Source organism: Rhamphochromis longiceps, linkage group LG23 (assembly GCF_057381845.1).
Source record: "Rhamphochromis longiceps isolate RC_006_pf linkage group LG23, R_longiceps_female_GT1.1, whole genome shotgun sequence".
Lineage (NCBI taxonomy): Eukaryota > Metazoa > Chordata > Actinopteri > Cichliformes > Cichlidae > Rhamphochromis > Rhamphochromis longiceps.
The window spans coordinates 19,845,509-19,866,338 of record NC_140578.1 but is presented as its reverse complement, the minus strand read 5'-3'; the positions used below and the strand labels follow the sequence as shown (position 1 = coordinate 19,866,338).

Here is a 20,830-nt window from a genome sequence, read left to right as displayed (position 1 = left end):
TTCGCCAGGCCCGGCTATCCTGATCCGCGATTTTATTTTCTTGCTCGCCGATAATTTTTAGCATCTTTAGCATCACCTGTTCCACGTTTTGGACCCGGTCTTCCATCTTCGTGATACGGGTTTCTGCTTCGGTTATCCTATTATTGGCTCTGACCAAGTCTGATTTAAATTCTTGGAACTCTCTCCGAAAGTCCCGTAGTTCTTCCAGTATCGTGATCAAAGCCGAGCCTTCGTCCGTGTTAGCCCTAGCATTGGCTTCATGTCGAGGTGGCGATGCCGCTGCCGAAAACCCTTCGTTTACGCGTTCTTCTGCCGAGCCTTTCTGTTTATCTCTTTTCCCCATGTTCACCCCGCTTATACCTCTACTATCTATCAAAAATTGGTAATAATTATGACACTTCACGGGGTGAACGACTTAATTATGAGAGAGAGCTACTCGTTAGACTGCCATGTGTTGGGATGACGTCACCGGAACCGGCCAAATTATCTATCCTAAGTAAGCATAACTTTGTTTTTTCGAGGCAATGAGTTTGCATACTTTTCCTGCTAACTCATTACTGTACAGCTTTTCATCTTTTTCCTTCTGATTATCGAATTAGGGGTTCAGGTGATGAGGAAGAAATTAAAATATTCAGTCAAAGTAGCTTCATGGCTCCATCTAGTGGACTGATAGTAGAAGTAGAGCAGCTGATGGCAGCTTCCTCTGCCTCACACTGCTGTCTGACTGCATTCAGCTGACACTGAGATGAAGCAGAAAAGAAGCAGCTGATATTTGGACAGCACACATGATGGAAAGGAGGATTTCAGTTGATGTGCACATGAATGATTTGTGTTTCCTCGGAAGGTGAAGGTAGAAAGTGTGTGTGAGCTGACGTCAATTCAGCAGCATGGATCAGTGTGACGACAGAGAGGAGGGGGTCCCTCCCTCTAAAACCACTCTGTGTGGGGAACATGAGAGCCAGACCAAAGCTCAGAGGTGAGATGACCATCTCTAACTGTCCATGACTTTTTCCATGTCACAGCTCAGCACTCACATCACTGCTCCATCATTATTCACAGGAACCAACCTGGACCTGAACCCAGCTGTGTGTCCTTAAAGAGCAACTTCTCAAAAGGTATCGGTGAAGATTTTATGGGACAACATTCTCCACCAGAAAGGTAACCTGTAAATGTCTTTACTCTTTTTTACGCATACATTTTTGTGTTCATGTGCTACACGGTCTGTGTTAAAGTTTGTTTTTGTTTTAATAAGAATACCTTAGCCTTTCTTAACAAATATAAGTTGTGTTGTTTGTCCTTTCAACAGTGGCAGGACACACTTCACTCCCAGAAGCTGTAAACAACGAAACAATCAACATATTTTGACACAAAACACTCAGTTTTTTAAAAAGAAAAAAAAATCTTCCAGTTATAATGATAGTGAATAATAAATATTATAATGTTATTGAACCTTGTATATTGGAAAAAAAAAATTCAAGGACAGAGTCTTGGAGTGCAGGAGTGCCTCTCACATTGATGAATCACAGTGTAACTGCAGTAGCATTTGTAGTTCTGATGTGTGAGATGACCACCTCTGACTGTCCATGACTCTTCTCCATGTCATAGCTCAGCACTCACATCACTGCTCCATCATTATTCACAGGAACCAACTTAGACTTGAGCCTTGGCCTATACCTGAACCCAGCTGTGTGTCTTTAAAAAGCAACTTCTCAAAAGGTATTGGTGAAGATTTTAGACAACAGCATTCTCCAGCAGAGAGGTAATTTGCTTTTTTAATAAATGTTCAACTCTTTTTACACACATTTGAGTGAATAATAATAATAATAATAATAATAATAATAATAATAATAATAATAATAATAATAATACCTTAGTCTTTCTGATCAAACATAAGTAGTAATGCCTGTCCTTTCAGCTGCAGCTAGGTTTGTTTTTAAATAATCAATCAAAAATTATGTTAAATAATGAATTATCAGTAATAAATATTAATAATAATGTTATTGACCATTAAATATATTTACAAGTACAGAACCTCAGAGTGCAGGAATGCATCTCTGGTTTTCTGGGTGATGTGCTGTTCTAGCGGCACACAGTAAATGAACTGGAGTGTATGCAAGTCTGATGTGTCAAAGAGGTTGAGTCCCCTCATTAAACTTGAAATCTCTAAATAATGGCTTTAATATTTAGTCCTATTATAGCTGATAAAGTACAGAGTTTAGAAATATACACACATGTGATTTTTTAAATTGTAATTTTCTTTTTAAATTCTGTATTATCATTAACTGATCTAACACAGTAACTGTTAAAACCAGGAAATCAATGTGGAGCAACAAGAGTCAAAAAAAGTGATCTCAGCGGGAGTGGAAACTATTTCTGTGGGGTTATTACAACCACAGGGAGTCACTTGCTTCAATGTTTTGTCAAAATATCAGTTACTACATACACTTTGAACTAATCATGATTTCTCCACAGAGTGGACACGAAGACCTCGGTGGTTCCCAGTGGTCATTCTGCACAGCAGCAGAATCCAAAACACCTGGACTCCATATTTATGGTCTGTACATGTACAACAACTACTGTATTTTTACATCTATTCTGTTCACAGTCATCTACATGATGCTGTTTATAGACCAGTGCAATGTCAGTGTTTCATGGATCTTATATTGTGGTCCACAATTTCAGTCTAACTGGTTTATTAATGCAGTGTTGTGTTCCAGCTGCTGGAGGAAAACATGATCACTTTTGTGAAGAATGAGTTGAAGAAGATCCAGGAGGTTCTGAATCCCGGTTACGGGCAAAACCCAGAGCGTCAGAAGGAGGATGAGGAGGTGTTAGACACTGAGAATCAAGAGCAGGGGAACAGCAGCAGAGAGGCATTTGTGAAAATCACACTGCACTTCCTGAGGAGAATGAAGCAGGAGGATCTGGCTGACTGTTTGCAGAGCAGTAAGAAGATTTCTCTCAATATTTAAACTGCTCCATAAATGTGATGAAGAAAGTTTGCAAAAGAATCTATGCAGTCCTGTGAAAAATGATCATACTTATTGCTGGAGCATTCAGGTGTGTTTTAAGACGTTGCCAGAGTCTTAACAAGAGTGGATGTCCTATAAAATTTATACAATCATGTTACGTAAGGCCCCAAATGGGCGCCGTGCAAGAAAGTAGTAGCTCTAATATTGACCAGTAAGGATACACGCACACTGCAATGGGGTACACAAGAGTTTTTTCCTCAGAGTCAAACTACTGGCTGAGACAACTCTGGCCAGGAATCCAAGGCCCAAAGCCGCCACGGTCAGGGTTGTAAGCCTGGTTACAAACAGGGGAAAGGTGGTCACTTGGAAGAACAAGCAGCCAAAAACATATCAATCCTGCATCTTCCTCAGAAAGGTGTCATTTGAGGTTGGGCCTCCACATTAAAATCCTGGGGCTTCCACTCTCGAGCTGAAATTTCCCTAAAACTTGTCCAGTTTCCTTTTCATGGGCACAGAGAGTCTCCAATCCAGTGTTCTTTCTCCCAGCAGATCCACACAAATCCCATTTAAAATGAGTCCTCCCTCCAACATCCTCAGATTATTTTAAAAGCAAAACCAGGCCAGGTTAAAAATATTTTCTTTAAAATGTGCACACTTATTTTTGGAGTCTCCGAGGCTTCCCTGCTGCACCAGTGTCCTACAACCCCCCCTTACTGTTTCCTTCCTGAGAAGGGCTCCAGTCCTGAAATACACTGGCTAATGATGATGATTGGGGACCAGTGAAAACACAGCTGAACATAATGAAACAGAAAGTAGAACTAATGACACTTAGACAGAGGGCTGGCATGGTGAAGTACCCCCCCTTTCAAAGGCCAGTACCCGGCGGCCCAAAGAAAATACACCAGAGGGGGCAGAGGGGGTTCAAGACGAAGGGACAGAGTCCAAACATGAACAGTTCAGGGGGGCGGCCACAGGGAAGGCAGCAGCGGCAACTTAGCAGATCCAGAGGCCGACCACGCCGGTGACAAGGTCCAGTCAGCGGCCTGCAAGGTGGCCGCCAATGTCAAATCGGATGTGGGCGAGGAGGTAGCATGGGAATCGCTGGACTAGAAGAACCATGACCAGATAGCAACAGGGCAGCTGCAGGCGACGGCATGGGAGCCGGCGGTGGCGGGGCAGCTGCAGGCGACGGCGTGGGAGCCGGTGGTGGCGGAGCAGCTGCAGGCGACGGTGTGGGAGCTGGCGGTGCAGGGCCAGCAGGGACGGAAACCTTTGCCTGAAGAACTGAACAAGAGGATGAATGAGTGACAAGGCCAGAGACTGGATAGGAGATTGGGCAACGGGCGACTGAGCTACGGGAGAGTGGACTACAGACCTGACTGACTGGAATACAGGGGACTGGGCGACAGACTGAGCCACAGGTGACTGGAGGACAGGAAGAGACTGGACTACAGGTGACGGGAGGACAGTCTCCTCCTGTCCTCCCGTCACCTGTAGTCCAGTGACTGGGCTACAGGTGACGGAACAGAAGGAGACTGGACTGTCTGGCTGGAGACTGAGCTACAGGCAACTGGAGGACGGGAGACTGAGCTACAGGTGACTGGAGGACGGGAGACTGAGCTACAGGTGACTGTGTTACTGTTGGTGAGGTTAATGGCTGAGCTGATGGTTGGGTTAGAGATGGTGACAGTGCTGCAGCCTGAGATAATAAACCGGGTGCTTGAGCTGGGAATAGGTCTGTCAACTTAACCAGGGATTGAGCTACGGTGTGAAAAGATGGATGAGGAGGTGGATGAAGTGGTAGACTGGCACGTGGAGAGGCTAGCTCTTCCGAGCCTCTAGGGAGGTCAGCCTGGATTCTGGCTGGACACCAGTCATCCCCACCTGAGAAACAGGAATGGTTGTGGAGGTAGACTGGGTCACAGCTGCCCTCGTCCTGGGAGCTGGCACAGGAACAGGCAATAGCTGAACATTAACTGCCCTCACCTGAGCAGGATGAAGGGAATGGCGGACTTTGAGGTACCTTGCTAACAGGAAAAGGCTGAACTATTGATGAGGAGATTTTGATTGAGTGGGAGAAATTATCTGATCTAGTGGTGTGAATGTCATTAGTAACGTCCTGGGATAATGAAACAGTCTCTTTGGAAGAGGGGATCAGACTTCTCAGCATCGCTGTGAATGTCTATGCCAGGGCGCTGAAGAGGTTAGTTGAGTCTCAAATAAAGGAAGAACAATGTTGTTTTCAACCTGGTCAAAGAACACTAGACCAGCTCTTTATCCTCCTGTGGATATTTGATGGTACGTAGGAGTTTGCCATTCATGTTTTGTGGAATTAAAGAAGGCATTTGACTGCATCCCTTGGAGTATCCTGTGGGGAGTAGCTCAGGTGTATTGAGTGTCTGGCTTGTTGCTACAAGCCATTCATTCCCCATATAACAGTTACATGAACTTGTTCTGCATTGCCAGCAATAAGCTGAACTTGTTCCCAGAGTGTGTCGGACTCCAGCGGCCGTCCTTTTGTCACTTGAATCCTGTTCAGAATTCTTATGCACAGAATTTCTAGACATAGCCAGATGGCAGAAGGATTCCACTTTGATAGCCTCAGAATTTCATCTCCTCTTTTTGCAGATGATGTTGTTCTGTTGGGTACATTAGGCGGTGGCATCCAGCTCAACCTGGAGGGTTTAGTGTTGAGTTTGAAGAACACTGTGGATGTTGTCACTTACAGAATAATTTCTTGGCACTGATCCCATGAATACCAGTGAATCTGGATTTTTTTTCATTGCATTAAGTTTCTCATCTGAAGCTGACAGATCAGACCTCCACATGTTTTATTGTTTTTCTTGTAATCTGTTAGTCTTTTTCATATGAACATTGATTCCAGTTTGTTTGTTTTTTTACTCGAGTCAGAGTGAGTGTCTTGGGGAAAATTATATTCAGCACACGTGTTATTTGAGCCCAAGTATCTTTAAAAAAAATTTCCACTTATATTTATATATTTGTTCACTCCTCCACTGCAGCTGAGCCAGGGACCACACCTCCGCCACAATATTCTACTAATTATAATTTTTTTGTAGAATTTTTTTAAACAGTCATCACTTCCATGGAAACACTTTGGAAAACAGCATCTCTTCTGGCTTCCTCATTGGAGCCCGGACAGTACTATTCATTTCTCCATAGTGAGACTTTCTCTTTAGTGACCTCCTAACCCAGTATGAACCTTCCAGATCCCTCAGGTCATCTGGATCCGGTCTTTTATCAGTTCCCAGAGTCAGAACCAGACACGGAGAAGCTGCATTCAGCTTTTATGCTCCTTATATCTGGAACAAACTCCCAGAAAGCCTCAGATCAGCTGAAACACTCAGTTTATTTAAATCCAGGTTGAAGACTCACCTATTCTCAGCTGCATTTGAATAAAGCACCAAATCCACACTTTTAAGCTTAAATTTCAAAACTTACATTTAACTACTGATTTTATCTGTTTTGATGTCATATACTGTTTTGTTTGTTTGTTTGGTAATTAGTTAGTTAGTTTGTTTGCTTGTTTTAATCAATTTTAAATCATGCTTTTTATTTGTTTTTGTTTCTAATGTCTCTGTATAGCACTTTGAATCACCTTGTTGTTGAATTGTGCTATACAAATAAACTTGCCTTGCCTTGCCTTATTTTTTGCCTTAGAAGTGCAGGCTTTTCTCTTAGAAAAATCATCATCAGTTTCTCTGCTTCACCGTAATGTGTTTTGTTATATAAGAAATGTGAGTCGGTCAGTATGCAGACACTGTTTAAATTCTCTACAGATTGCACAGTTGCACAAACATACACATGGCAATGAGAACAAAATATACCAAAAAAATAGACTAGTATGCACATTAGAGATTATTAGGCAGAGTCTCTGAAACAATAGAGTACAACAGTAGATCGTATTATTGTATGATCTACTGTACAATATAAAGCGCCTTGAGGCGACTGCTGTTGTGATTTGGTGCTATATAATTAAAATTGAATAAAATTGAATTGAATTGAATAGATCCCATGGTAATTTTGTGTGAGAACTCATTGTTTGCATAGGATAGGAATATTTGCATGCAAATATTAGTAAATTAAGCCTTATGTCCTTTGGACAGACAATAATAATAAAGTTTGGTCATAAGGCACAGTTTGTGTTTAGAGAAAACTAAACACAGTACAGGAGCACAAATGCCTCATACCAACTGTGAAGCACAGACCTGGGCACCTTGCAGTCATTAAATTAGCCATGAACTCCTCTTTATAAAAAGTTATTCTAGAGACAAATTCTCAAAATGATGATAACTGTCCAGAAGCTAAAACTTGGCCACAATTGGGCCATAGACAAGGGCAGCAGCAAATCAAATATGGCTCAGTAAAATTCAACTCACGAGTGGACTGAAGCATTGAAGCACTTTACACAGTTTTTCACAGGACTGTATATTTATGATAATAATTATCTTGAGGAATGGGATGTTGGGATTATTTAAGTACTATAATTCATTTATTTGACTTATTTGTTGTGTATTTTTCAGAAATGTTTGCTCCACTTTATCAGCATAACCTAAAATCTAAGCTGAAGAGGAAGTTCCAGTGTGTCTTTGAGGGGATCGCTAAAGCAGGAAACCCAACCCTTCTCAATCAGATCTACACAGAGCTCTACATCACAAAGGGAGGGACTACAGAGGTCAATCAAGAACATGAAGTTAGACAGATTGAAACAAGAGCCAGGAAACCAGACAGAGAAGAAACAACAATCAGACAAGAAGACATCTTTCAAACCTCACCTGGAAGAGAAAAACCAATCAGAGCAATGCTGACAACAGGGGTGGCTGGTATTGGGAAAACAATCTTAACTCAGAAGGTAACTGTGGATTGGGCTGAAGAAAAAGCCAACCAGGACATCCAGTTCATGTTTCCATTCACTTTCAGAGAGCTGAATGTGCTAAAAGAGGGAAACTTCAGTTTGATGGAACTTGTTCATTATTTCTTTACTGAAACCAAAGAAGCAAGAATCTGTAGCTTTGAAGATTTCAAGGTTGTCTTTATTTTTGATGGTCTGGATGAGTGTCGACTTCCTCTGGACTTTTGCAATACAGAAATCCTAACTGACCCAAGAAAGTCCACCTCAGTAGATGTGCTGCTGACAAATCTCATCAGAGGTGATCTGCTTCCTACTGCTCGCCTCTGGATAACCACACGACCTGCAGCAGCCAATCAGATCCCTGCTGAGTGTGTGGACATGGTGACAGAGGTCAGGGGGTTCACTGACCCACAGAAGGAGGAGTACTTCAGAAAAAGATCCACAGACGAGCGACTGGCCAGCAGGATCATCTCCCACATCAAGACATCACGAAGCCTCCACATCATGTGTCACATCCCAGTCTTCTGCTGGATCACTGCTACAGTTCTGGAGGATGTGCTGAAAACCAGAGAGGGAGGAGAGCTGCCCAAGACCCTAACTCAGATGTACATCCACTTCCTGGTAGTTCAGGCCAAAGTGAAGAAGGTCAAGTACGATGGAGGAGTTGAGACAGATCCACACTGGAGTCCAGAGAGCAGGAAGATGATTGAGTCTCTGGGAAAACTGGCTTTTGATCAGCTGCAGAAAGGAAACCTGATCTTCTATGAATCAGACCTGACAGAGTGTGGCATCGATATCAGAGCAGCCTCAGTGTACTCAGGAGTGTTCACACAGATCTTTAGAGAGGAGAGAGGACTGTACCAGAATAAGGTGTTCTGCTTTGTCCATCTGAGTGTTCAGGAGTTTCTGGCTGCTCTTCATGTTCACCTGACATTTGTGAAGTCTGGAGTCAATCTGATGGAAGAAAATCAAAAAGCCTCCCAGAAATTTAAAACAAGAAAACCTGGAAAGAAACATTTCTACCAGAGTGCCGTGAACAAGGCCTTGCAGAGCCAAAATGGACATCTGGACTTGTTCCTCCGCTTTCTTCTGGGTCTTTCGCTTCATAATAATCAAAGTCTTCTGCAAGGACTGTTGGCACAGACATCAAATAGCTCACGGACAAATCAAATTCTGTCACAATGTTTGTTGACGCTGACTGGAAGTAGCTCACAGACCAATAGAAAAGCAGCTCAGTATATAAAAATGAGGCTCAGTAGGAATCTGTCTACAGAGCAAAGCATCAATTTGTTCCATTGTCTCAATGAACTGAATGATCGTTCTCTGGTGAAGAAGATCCAACAATCGTTGAGTTCACAACGTTTTTCCACAGATAAACTGTCTCCTGCTCAGTGGTCAGCTCTGGTCTTCATGTTACTGTCATCAGAAGAAGCTCTTGAAGTGTTTGATCTGAAGAGTTACTCTGCTTCAGAGGAGGTTCTTCTGAGATTGTTGCCAGTGATCAAAGCCTCCAACAAAGCTCTGTATGTACACATATACTACAATATATTCATTAATGAATATACTAGTTCTTTTATGAAAATTAAGGCACTGGACATCATTATCATCAAGGTTTGAGTTAAATCATGTTAAGCCCTGGCCTAGGGGAAACCCAAAGCGCAACATGCAGATGGCTCCCCTGCTCCCCGAGGAAAGGTACAGCAGGACTTGTAATTTCAAACACAGGACATTTTATTTCCCTTTAGCCATAGAAATCAGGGTGGGCATTGCAAAAACAATAAACAAAACATTCTAGAAAGGAAACTCAGCAAACTTATGTACCTATCACAAGAAGCAAAAAGAAAATACAGGCCTCTGACCTGTCTTCCTAACCTAAACCTAAGGGAAAAAAAGGCTTTAAAAGAAAAAGGCTTTCCACCCCTACAGCTACCAGATCAATCTCTACAAAACCAAAACATTATTTACAATATATATAAAAAATAACGAATCTAGCTCTTCGAGATAAAGAAAAACTTCATTACACAATACACTCACAATACACAACTAAATACACAGCACGGCCTGCTACACTGATGGGTTCCAATTTATAGTCTTATTCAGTCTAAAGTCTTTTATATAAATTAATAAGTTTATATCACTCGATTTTTTTTTTTAGAAATATTCTACCACATTTTCAACCAGATATACATGTTTCTTTATATTTCTCTCCATATTTATGTTTCTTCAGACTGAGCAACTGTAACCTTTCAGAGAGAAGCTGTGAAGCTCTGTCCTCAGTCCTTAGATCCCAGTCCTCCAGTCTGAGAGAGCTGGACCTAAGTAACAACAACCTAATGGATTCAGGAGCGAAGATGCTGTTTGCTGAACTGAAGAGTCAGCACTGTACACTGGAAACATTAAGGTCGGATGTGTATGTTTGTATGTGGATATTAGAGAGAGTGAGAGAGACATTATTTTTACTATTAAATTCATTAGTTTCTAAGACATAGCTAAAACAAGTGTCTACATCTTCTACATATTTATATTATTGTATTTTTTTCAGATTAAGTATGTGCAACCTCTCAGAGAGAAGCTGTGAGGCACTTTCCTCAATTCTTGGACTATATCCCACATCTTTAAAAGAGCTGGACCTGAGCAACAATGACCTGAAGGACTCAGGAGTAAAGATGCTTTCTGCTGGACTGAAGAGTCCACAATGTACATTGGAAACTCTAAGGTAATGTTGAGCTCTATTTTTATTGTTTGAGAAAATTAACCACTAAGAATTGTTACCAATACAATTCAAAGGCTCAAACGCGTCCACAAAACCAAGTTAGCAGGCAATTAAACTTTATATATGTTAGATGTCAGTATAACTAAATTTTGAAGCAGCATATAAGTATTGTTTAGTGGCTGTAGAATTTTGCTCAAAGCATCAATGTGTCTTAACTGTAACACAGATGAACATCTACAAAACATATATTCACAGTCATTTCTAACTCACCAACTCCCTTACTCAGTGACTGTTTAATTATATGTTGGAAACAGTTTTCTCTTATATTATTCACAGCAGAAAACAATTCTTTCAGAGAACCTGTGATATGAATTGGTTTATGTGTCTGCAGGCTTTCAGGTTGTTTGATCACAGAAGAAGGAAGTAATGATTTGGCTTTAGCTCTGAGCTCCAACCCCTTCCATCTGAGAGAACTGGATCTGAGCTACAATCATCCAGGATACTCAGCAGTAAAGCTTCTGTCTTCTGGAGTGAAGGATCCACATTGGAATCTTGACACTTTGAGGTATAGAGAGAGCTGCCGCAACAAATTCATGCTGCAAAACTTGCCAAATCCTCAAAGAAGATTTGGCAAGTTTTTATGGGTGCAACCTCAATTCTCCTCCTTAACCCACAGATACCTTTTTCTTATGGTACAAATATGGTACCATTTAAGGGGAAATCAAATGGTTTTCCATACAAGATTTACTGCCAAGAAGCATTGTACAACAAGGAAATAATCGTTTAAATACAAATTTCCTCACTTTTTGTGCTACGTTTAAATTTTCTGTCACCAAAGTGACAAAGAATATATTTGCCATGGGTCAGTACAACAAATAAAAAAAGATGTATGTGAAAACATTTGGTTAACTAGTCTGGATTAGTTCAAATGTTGTGCTCTTCTGTCATCACTGTCTAACAGTATGTGTATGACAGTGATGTAGTGTTCATGTGTGCATGCTGAAAGAGACTGTGCTGGTCTGACCCTCCTCCTCCTTTCAGGGTGGAGCCTGCTGGAGTCCGATGGTTGAGACCAGGTCTGAGGAAGTGTAATTGTGTTTTTAATGTGATTCATGAAAACAAAGCAGCACACATTCAACCATCTTCAACAGATGTTTATTATGTTTGTTCCCTCCATCAGATGCCTGTGAACTTACAATTGACATGAACACAATTAGCAGAGAACTTCATCTGTCTGACAACAACAGGAAAGTGACACGTGGACGACCATTTCAGTCATATCCTGATCATCCAGAAAGATTTGAACGGCCTCAGTTTCTGTGTCGTGATCCCCTGAGGGGTCGCTGCTACTGGGAGGTTGAGTGGAGAGGATATTCTGATCTATCTGTAAGTTACAGCAAAATCAAAAGGAAAGGAAGAAATAATACTGGTGCATTTGGATGGAATGATCATTCCTGGAGTTTGTGGTTCTCTGAAAGTAATCCTTACTGTGTCTCTTACAATAACAAAAAAACACATATCTCCTCCTCCTCCTCCTCCTCTGTGTCTCACAGAGTAGCAGTGTATCTGGACTGTCCTGCTGGCACTCTGTCCTTCTACAGAGTCTCCTCTGACACTCTGATCCACCTCCACTCCTTCAACACCACATTCACTGAACCTCTTTATCCTGGATTTACACTCTGGGATAGAGCATCAGTGAGTCTGTGTGTAGTTTAGTATAAAGAGTGTCTTCTTGTTATAAATATACTCAGCTGAATCAGAGTACAGTTAAGTCTGTAAATATCTGTCTATTTCACTTAGACACACATTTTCAGATTCCTGGATTAAGACAAATTTAAAAACTGCTCAGAGACATTCACACATTATTACCTAAAGAAGTTTTCGTTCACCCTATTTTTATTCATACTCACTCTTACAATACTGAAATGATAACTATGCTGTAACCTGTTTGTGATGTATAAATAACCAGGAAATTATTGTTATGTTACAAATGATGTTTACATTTTTGCAGTTGTAGACAATGTTCCTTGTTTTTTACACTGCACCTGTTTATATAATATGTATTTGGTGTTTAAAACAAAATGCTGTGTTGTGTTTTTTTAGCCAAAATCTGAACAAATTAGAAAACATCTTAAAACTGAGACCTTCGGTTGCCTTTAACAGCCTGTTGACTCGGTTGTTTATAAACAACCAGGGATCAATTTCATATGAACAAAAACAAAAAGAAAAGAAATGACAGCTAAGGTTACTCACAGTTGCCTTGCCCCAATGTTTAACTTCTAGTCTCTTAATCTAATGTTATCTTTTAAATAAAGTGCACAAATTACTAATATCACCAAATATGTAACTCCACCCTGGGTAACTAGGAACAGACCCATACAAGTTCAACCCAAACTTGCCTGAACCTAAGTGGAGGGCTTTTTTCTTTCTTTAAAAATCTGTGAATATTTTACACATTTGCATTAGAATGGCCGATATTTATTTTCCTCCAATTAAATAAATTGTTTCTACTCATTCTTTCTGAGGTTTAAGTAATTAATCCAACACTTCTCCACTTCTTATTCTGGCTGGTTTCTGTGATTGAAAGAGTAACAGTGAAAATAATATCTTAAGATTTTTAATTAATTGATGTTGTAATTGTAATTCCAGATCATTTTTCTCACTCACTTATTATTGCATTACTTTATATACTGAAGGTGAATTTATATCAGCTTATTACTTGTTTAATTTTTCAATAAAATGGTGTCATATGACAAAGATCAGCTGTTTGGATGTCTCTGTTTTTCTATTTATCTGTGGCTGCAGCTGCAGACTCTTGCTCACTGATCAGTTTGCAGACTGTTTACTCAAAACATTGATTTGTCTGGTAAATACCAGCAATCGCTGAAAGGTTCCCACTGTTTGTTTTAGCGGGACAACAATACGAAAGCTTCAAATAATCCGATTACAGCCAGGGATGATAAAATAAAAACTTCAAAACAGTTAAGAGCTTCAACATGCAGATGATTGGAAGATGATTCAACAATTATCAGAACAGATCCAGATTAATTTTCTGGTATAAACGAGAAAACATCACTTCACTGGTTGCTTTAATTCTGTCACAATATAAACATTGAGACCGAAATCACAGAAGAACCCAAGATCGAGTAACATGCGGTGACCATCAGATTGATCTCTATTCTCTGTCCCAAGTAGAAAAAAATATACTGCATTGCTTTTCACAAAATAAAGGCACCAAACATCAAAGGAACATCAGAGGCACTAGCGTTACTATTTCTTAGCGTGCCCCACTCCACTTCAGTTTCAGCTTCAGCCTGAACAACAGTCAGTCAGCTTCATTCAATCCAGAGCCAGCAGCATAGTTTAGATTGGAGAAATCCTCATTCACACAGGTTCACTTCAAGAATTATTTTCACGTTGTTCTTTTTAACCTGGTGAACATGGCGCGAAGGGCTAATTCTACATCAGAAAATCAAAAGGATTGACATCATCTGGTCAAATACACACATAACTAATGCATAACTCAATACTCAACAAACCACACACAAGCAAAACATCACAACAGCTTTGTCTCTCTAACCAGATTCTGATCAGGCTGCCCCTCATCTTTAAGTCCTCCTAATAGTGGTACTTATGTACGACACAATCCTGGTAACAGTGACGGAAATCCTGTGACCCCACCTGCAGTATCAGATATGCCCAGACAGTAACTCTGGCGATTTTCATCCATTTTTATGGAAACAACCTGCCAAACAAATTCCAAAGGGCAGCGGCAGTTTTATCACAAATCACGGTTATAGTGTTATGATTGACTTTTGAGGTGTCAGAGGTCACAGCCTGGCCCAAACACTGAACAAGACACTGTAAGCAACATGGGGTGGTAACTGAGAAGATAAGCAACTCAAAAAGATGTTTACTTATCAGGAAATATCTGATGTGTGAAAACTATATGGCTGCGTGGCAGTGTGCACAAAGAACAAAAGGATGAGCATGCTGTTGCAGAAGTCAGTCTCAGCACAGCATGATGAAGGATGTCTCGGGTCCTAAAATGTGTCACAGTGGGAGATGAAGCCATTATGAAGGATGCACAGTTGTACCCTTTAGAAGTATTTTTACCTTCTCAATGTGGAAGAACAGAGGAATGAAAAGTCTTTAAACAGCTACTGCATAAACAGATCACCTGATGTCACAATGCTTCATGTTATGAATTCTGTTTAAAGCGGCTGTAAATATGAAACACGTCCTGTCACACCTGAGCTCGTAAAATACAGCAAACAAAACTGTCCATGCTGTAGTTAACAATCCTCCCTCTTTATTTCGCTTCCTCCGCCTCCTCCACTCAGAGCTCTGGTGGGAGGGACTAAGAGGATTCGCGATCTTTGCTGAGTTTTGTGAGTAGGCTTCCGGGACGAGGCTCGTTGTAATGACTGAATCCTCGCAGCTGGAAGCTTTTTAAAGACAGGTGAGTGGCTGAGATCAGAGGTGTGATTATAGTGTTAAGTGGCCGTTTTTGTGCGTCCACAATATGATATATTATTACTGTTACTCATTGCGTCATGTTCCGAAGGAGGATAAACATCTTTGTAATGTTTTCTAGTGTCTCAGTCTGCAGTTTTAGCAGTCTCAATGACATTTTCTGGGTGTCACATGTTTTTCTGTGACCTGCCCCGCGGTGCGTGGGCTCCGTTTGGCTTGTTTCGTGTTTTCAGTGTCTACAGACGTCTCTCTCTCTGCTTGTTTCTGGGCAGCTGTTCAGTTTCGGTTGCTCACCGGAAATGTTTGTGAACGGACTGGACAGGTGAGTCTGCGCAGCCGCAGTTGAAGGTGTCCGAGTTCTCTGAAACAAAACACACCTGTTAAATGCACCGAGTGTCTCACGCCCACATCCGCTGATCTGTTTTCACTGAGGTGGGCGGGGAAGCCCCGTGACGGCCCGCGGGGAAAACACACCGGGTTTATCCAGGATGATGAAATTCTGAACGTTTGCCTCCTGCTTCCTATAAATACAAGAGAAGAGCCCTTTGTTGTAATTTTACATGTAGAACGAAAGTGTAGATGCGCCACACCAACTGTGCAAGATTATAAAACTACTAGTAGACAGTGGGAATAAATGGAAATCAGGAGAGAAATATAGTTATTAAATTAAGAGAAATGTATCGAAAAAATAAGAAAGGCGAACTTTGGAAAACAAAATAGTTGCAAAGTGCCTTGAGAAAGTGCAAAGAAAAGACACGAAAAGTCCGTGTGTGAGTGGCCTGAGTGATGATTGTTATAACTCAGTTACATTTACTGACACTAATTCCATTAAAAACATGATTAAAAATATTAAACTGCACACAGAGCAACAAGATAAGCTGAGCAAAGTTAACACACTGATGCTCAGCTGCATCAAATTTTATGGAAACTTTTATAGATGTAAGGATTTAAAATGTATCCAGAAAGTCTCTCATTAGATGTTTTTGGTTGATTTAAAGTCTGTGATGTTGCTGTAGTGGCCGCTTTTCAAAAATCCAAGTACTGATCAAAAGTCTGTATACACAAACGTCCTACTGATTTTAAAGCTGAGGTGGCCACAGCACAGCTGGATTCTGTCAAACCAGCAACAAAACCTAACATAAAGTCAGTCAGCTTGAAACCAGATTCATTTTGTGTTAAAACAATAATTTTACTATAAAATCAGCTTCATGCTTCCTTTTAATATTCCGTGATTCATGACTGAACCTGAGGGTTCTTTTTAGGAAATTATGAGGAGAGCTTGGGTGAAATAACGTGGAGAACACATGAGCTCTCATGCAACATGTGTGTAATAGATATATAACAGCTGGTTATCTGGTTCAGACTAACATCCTGCAGTTTCCTGTTACCATCACCATCAGTGACATCTATGGCAGTAATGAGCTGAATATTTCTGAATGAAAAGCATTATGAACGCTGCAGCTTATATACGTCTGTGACATGGAGACAGTCGTATTAGTGCGTTCATGACATTTTGTTTTTTGTCACCATCATTTCTCAGAATGATGACCTGCAGGTCCACGAGGAGCCACCATGAGTCCGCCCATTGTGTTTGACAGACAACCTTCTGAAAACATGATGTAAGTCAGCATTATGCATTTCTGTATAATGAACGGTAACTTGTTTTTAACTCCACACAGAATCATTTACAGAAGACTTCACTGATGTGTATGTGGTCCTACAGTAGAAACATTGCTTTATTTTGTATGTTTCAGTGTTCATAAAGCATTTTCCTTTCAGAGCTGTTTTTCCTTGTTTCACTCCAGACTGTAACTGATGATTATTTCATCGTGGATTTATAATTGATCTGCTGATTCCTTGTTTGCTTGAATAAAAACTATCACAAAGTGCTGTCTTCAGATGATAATTAAGATCAAGATCAAATCCAGTGCAGTAGAAGTAACTCAGAGCTGCAATGAAGCACTACTCGCTGAACTAGTTACTTAGTTACTTCTATCTTTTATGTATTTTCTTGTCAACTACTTGACAGACAATCAGACAATGATGGTTGCCGTCTTTCCAGTTATCTTCTGGTCTCTTCCAGGGTTTACCAGAGGTCAGTTTCTCTTGAAGCAGATTCTGGAGTCAGCTGTTTGTCTTTGAAGAGTAATGAGTCAAAGGCCGAACCTCTCCCTTTTAAAGAAGGCCTTTGCTGTGCTGAGCACAGGCAAGCTATTTCTAACATTCACGTTTTAGCTCAAGACATCCTGATCAGCTTTACTGTTTCTTAAGTGTTGATTTCTTGACTAATGATAGTTAATACGATACAGGAAGCTCAGTAAAGCATCACGGGTAATGCTCCATGGTTGTCTTCTAACAGGATCCATCACAGATCATCAGAGGCTGAGTCTAAACTCAGCTGTTTGTCCTTGAAGAGCAACGAGTCAAAGTCTGACCCTCTGCTGTTTAAACCAGGAGTCTGCTGTCCTGATCCCAGTCTGAGGTGAGGTCTTCAAACTGCTTCAGTTCTGACCTGCAGACACAGTAAAATACATTTAACCTCCTAAGACCCGAACTCTTCCACGGCATGCATTTTTAATTTCTCTTTGATAGTTGGGCATATTGGAGCCCGATGAACGTAAATACAAAGAATTATCAGATCTTTTTTTTTTTTTACCTTATTTTTGTTTTTAAGAAAAATAAGAGCTACATATGAGGATATTCGTTTAAAATTTTGATAGAACAGTAGAAGTATAATGTCCTCGTAAATGGATATCAGGCCCTTGTAGAGCAAAATTGAGTATTTTGGTCTAAATAACCCAAAATGTGATGTCCACATATGTGGACGCCAGGTAACAGTGTAGTTATAAAGTGTATGTTTATCAAATTAAGAAACAATACCTTACTTTTTATATAATGTGTAACAGTTTATAGTAGCCTATGAATAATTCTAAATGTATAGTTATTTAGAATGAAGTCAAAAGCTGTTTTACCGTTTACAATAAAAACATGAATGTTATACACAAGTTTATTATATTTTACTAAAATAAAATAAAAATAAATAAAACTAGGCATGAAAAAATATTTTATTTAACTAAGACAACAATAAAAACTAGACTTTTGAAAAATTGTTTAAAACTAAAATAAAATTAAATATATATAAAGAAATATCCTTAGTTTTAGTGTCTATTAGTGTGGTTGAAAAAAACATTACTAAAACTTGCCTGATGGCATGGATGGATATGTTTATCGAGACTCTAGATGTCTGAGTAAACTGCTTTTAAAACGTTTTTATTTTTTTAACACCTGTACTGATTTTTGGTCATTTTCCCTCTGATGTGTGTCCTCCTTACAAGACTGATTAAAAAGACTGAAACACTGAAATCAATAAGACCTCAAATACAACTAAACTTTTACAAGAATAAAAACTTAACTTAAACAAAAACTAGTCTGGAAAACTAACTGAAACTGTACTTAATTATAAACAAAAAATTAAATAAAAAAACTATAATAAAAAACTATAATAAATATATTAACTACAAGCGTTAAATTTAATCATTTACATTTCCAACAGGAAAATAAATTATGATGTAATTTTTTCTGTCTTATTTGACTCTTAACTCTAAACATAATGACTATGGTGGGGAAACACGGAAAACACTAACACTTAGTTGAGACAAAGATCGGGAAGCAGTGTTTCAGCTAGAATAATAGTTAAAAACAAGAAAAACAGGAACCAAAAGCCTCGGCCCATGGTGTAATGTTAATTTTTATTTGTCATTAGTTGGTATAATAAAGAAATAATAATTTTGTTATCAAATTTTTTGGCAGCTCAGAGACTTAGTGTTCTTTACCTTTAGACCCATGATGCATACAATACCAATAAATAGAGAGTAAATTGTTGTATTTTACCCAAGTTGTTGTAAGTTGCGGTATTTTTTTCTAAATCCAGTCACACTAGTAAGTAAAAGTGAAAGTAGCCAGATTAAAAACTATATTAACCAGTGAGAGAGCTGGGACACAAAGGTTAACAGTGTATTACATCGGGGTCACTCCATCTTCTCTCTTATACATGCTTTAAAACACTAAACGTCACAGATGGACACTATGCAAGATAAGATAAGTCTTTATTGTCGTTGCACAGTCATACTTAGTACAATAGTACAACGAAATGCAGAACCCAAGCTGTGGAACTCTCTACCCCCGGATTTAAGAAACACTGGTTCTCTCCCTCAGTTTGAATCTCAACTCAAAATCTATCTGTTCAAGTCTGCATATTCACTGTAAACATATTGTTTATTTTATCTTTTTTTATTGTTCTTCATTTTGTTCTACTATGTGTTTTAGTCTATTGTTAAGTGTCCTTGTGTGTCTTGAGAGGAGCTTTTAAATTAAATTTTTTATTATTATTATTTTTATGCATTATAGTGAACTGTTAACAGTTACTAAACAATATTATTAATCCACTCTCTCTTAGCAGTCTACATTCATTTAAATGTATGAATTCAGTGTATAAATATTATAAATAAGTGCTTACATATTCAAGGTTTTTTAATAAGATAATGTAAGTTTGTAACTGAGAATTGATAAAAACGTATTTAAGTGTGAGAAAGTAAAAGGCGTTTTAAGGACTAGCTGAAATTACTGAACTCCCATAAGGTTGATTCTCTTCATCTGGACGTAGCGTTTTCAGTGGCAGAAAAGTTTCATTACTCAGCCGAGTGACTTCTTCAGTCGTTGGATGAGTGACAAGGGATTATACTTTCACATTAAATGTAGTAAGGTCTTTAGTTATTTCACATAAGTTTAAATTAAACGTGAAATTGTACATTTCATTTTTGGAACATTCTGGTCTGCATAAATGTAACAATTGTAAGTTGTTTGGGTGCAAACACTTGTAAAAACCCAACTAGTAATTGTTCCTTTTAAACATGGACTTTAGAGTCTAAATTTATAAAGCCCCACTGCACATTTGCTTAAGTGAAGTCAAAGTTTGCTACATGTTTATTTCATGTTCAGTTCATAATTATGACTTCAGGGATCCTTACATTGTGTCTGTCTCTAATTCTTCTTCTTTTTTTTTTTTTTTAATTTATATTTTTTTTATTAAGGTTCAAAAGCAGGCATTCACAGTATGTACATCATGTAAGCATACTTCTTGCTTAGGTTATCTGCCTTAGATACCGAAATAGTATTTTAATTTATATCCGAGTCATAAAGAGAAAATATTTACAACTATAGAAGCAATTGAAACAATCACATAATCCGAAATAAGAAAACAAACAAAACCAACAAACCTACAAACAAAACAAAAAAACAACAACAAAAAAAAAACAAAAAAACAAACAAAACGGATGTGTTGGTAGGGGCTGATCCTATAAATATATACTCTCATACATCACAGTTATTGGTTTGTAAAAATAAAATCTGGCCTATGAGGCGTGATATATTTGACCCAGTTTTCCCAGTATGATGTAAATTTCTCCAGCTTGTGGTTAACAGAAGCTGTTATCTTTTCCATGTTATAGATTTCCATTGTGATTTCCATCCATGTACTTATGTTTGGGCTCTCTGGGGATAAACATTTTCTGGTGATACTCTTTTTACAGGCCACCAGTAGAACATTTACTAAATGTTTATCATATTTAGGCCATTCCTGAGGTATATATCCAAAGAACATAGTCTTACTCTCGAGGGGTATTTCGCATTTAAAGATATCCTGTAAGGCATTATGTATTTCTCTCCAATAATCCCTCAAGATAGAGCAGTCCCAAAAAATGTGGTAGTGATTTGCACTTTGATTTCCACAGTTCCTCCAAC

General features: G+C 39.2%; 2 protein-coding genes across 8 annotated transcripts in view; both read left to right on the top strand.

Moving 5' to 3' along the window:
* Positions 1-844: 844 nt before the first annotated feature.
* Positions 845-13,243, top strand: LOC146641790 (NLR family CARD domain-containing protein 3-like). 2 transcript variants are annotated; one of them, XM_085399700.1, is made up of 12 exons: positions 845-976; positions 1,060-1,158; positions 1,643-1,759; positions 2,473-2,554; positions 2,718-2,946; positions 7,514-9,365; positions 10,070-10,243; positions 10,385-10,558; positions 10,947-11,120; positions 11,597-11,643; positions 11,736-11,941; positions 12,109-12,304. In XM_085399700.1, exons 1-12 carry the CDS (start codon positions 888-890, stop codon positions 12,166-12,168), a joined length of 3,303 nt encoding a protein of 1,100 aa, XP_085255826.1. In that variant the 5' UTR covers positions 845-887; the 3' UTR covers positions 12,169-12,304. The 2 variants fall into 2 exon arrangements, with proteins under 2 accessions (XP_085255826.1, XP_085255825.1); XM_085399699.1 differs by having other exon boundaries at positions 11,736-13,243.
* A 1,669-nt stretch (positions 13,244-14,912) lies between these two features.
* The window catches only part of LOC146641789 (protein NLRC3-like), a 34,432-nt gene continuing 28,514 nt past the window's right edge, over positions 14,913-20,830 (top strand). For 3 of the 6 annotated variants that reach the window (XM_085399707.1, XM_085399702.1, XM_085399704.1), the window contains exons 1-4: positions 14,913-15,017; positions 16,572-16,650; positions 17,115-17,237; positions 17,391-17,513. In XM_085399707.1, coding sequence (XP_085255833.1) covers positions 16,604-16,650; positions 17,115-17,237; positions 17,391-17,513 — 293 coding nt within the window. In that variant the 5' untranslated portion in view covers positions 14,913-15,017; positions 16,572-16,603. Of the gene's footprint in view, positions 15,018-16,571; positions 16,651-17,114; positions 17,238-17,390; positions 17,514-20,830 lie in introns of those variants that run through there. The other 3 variants (XM_085399703.1, XM_085399706.1, XM_085399705.1) reach the window with 3 other exon arrangements.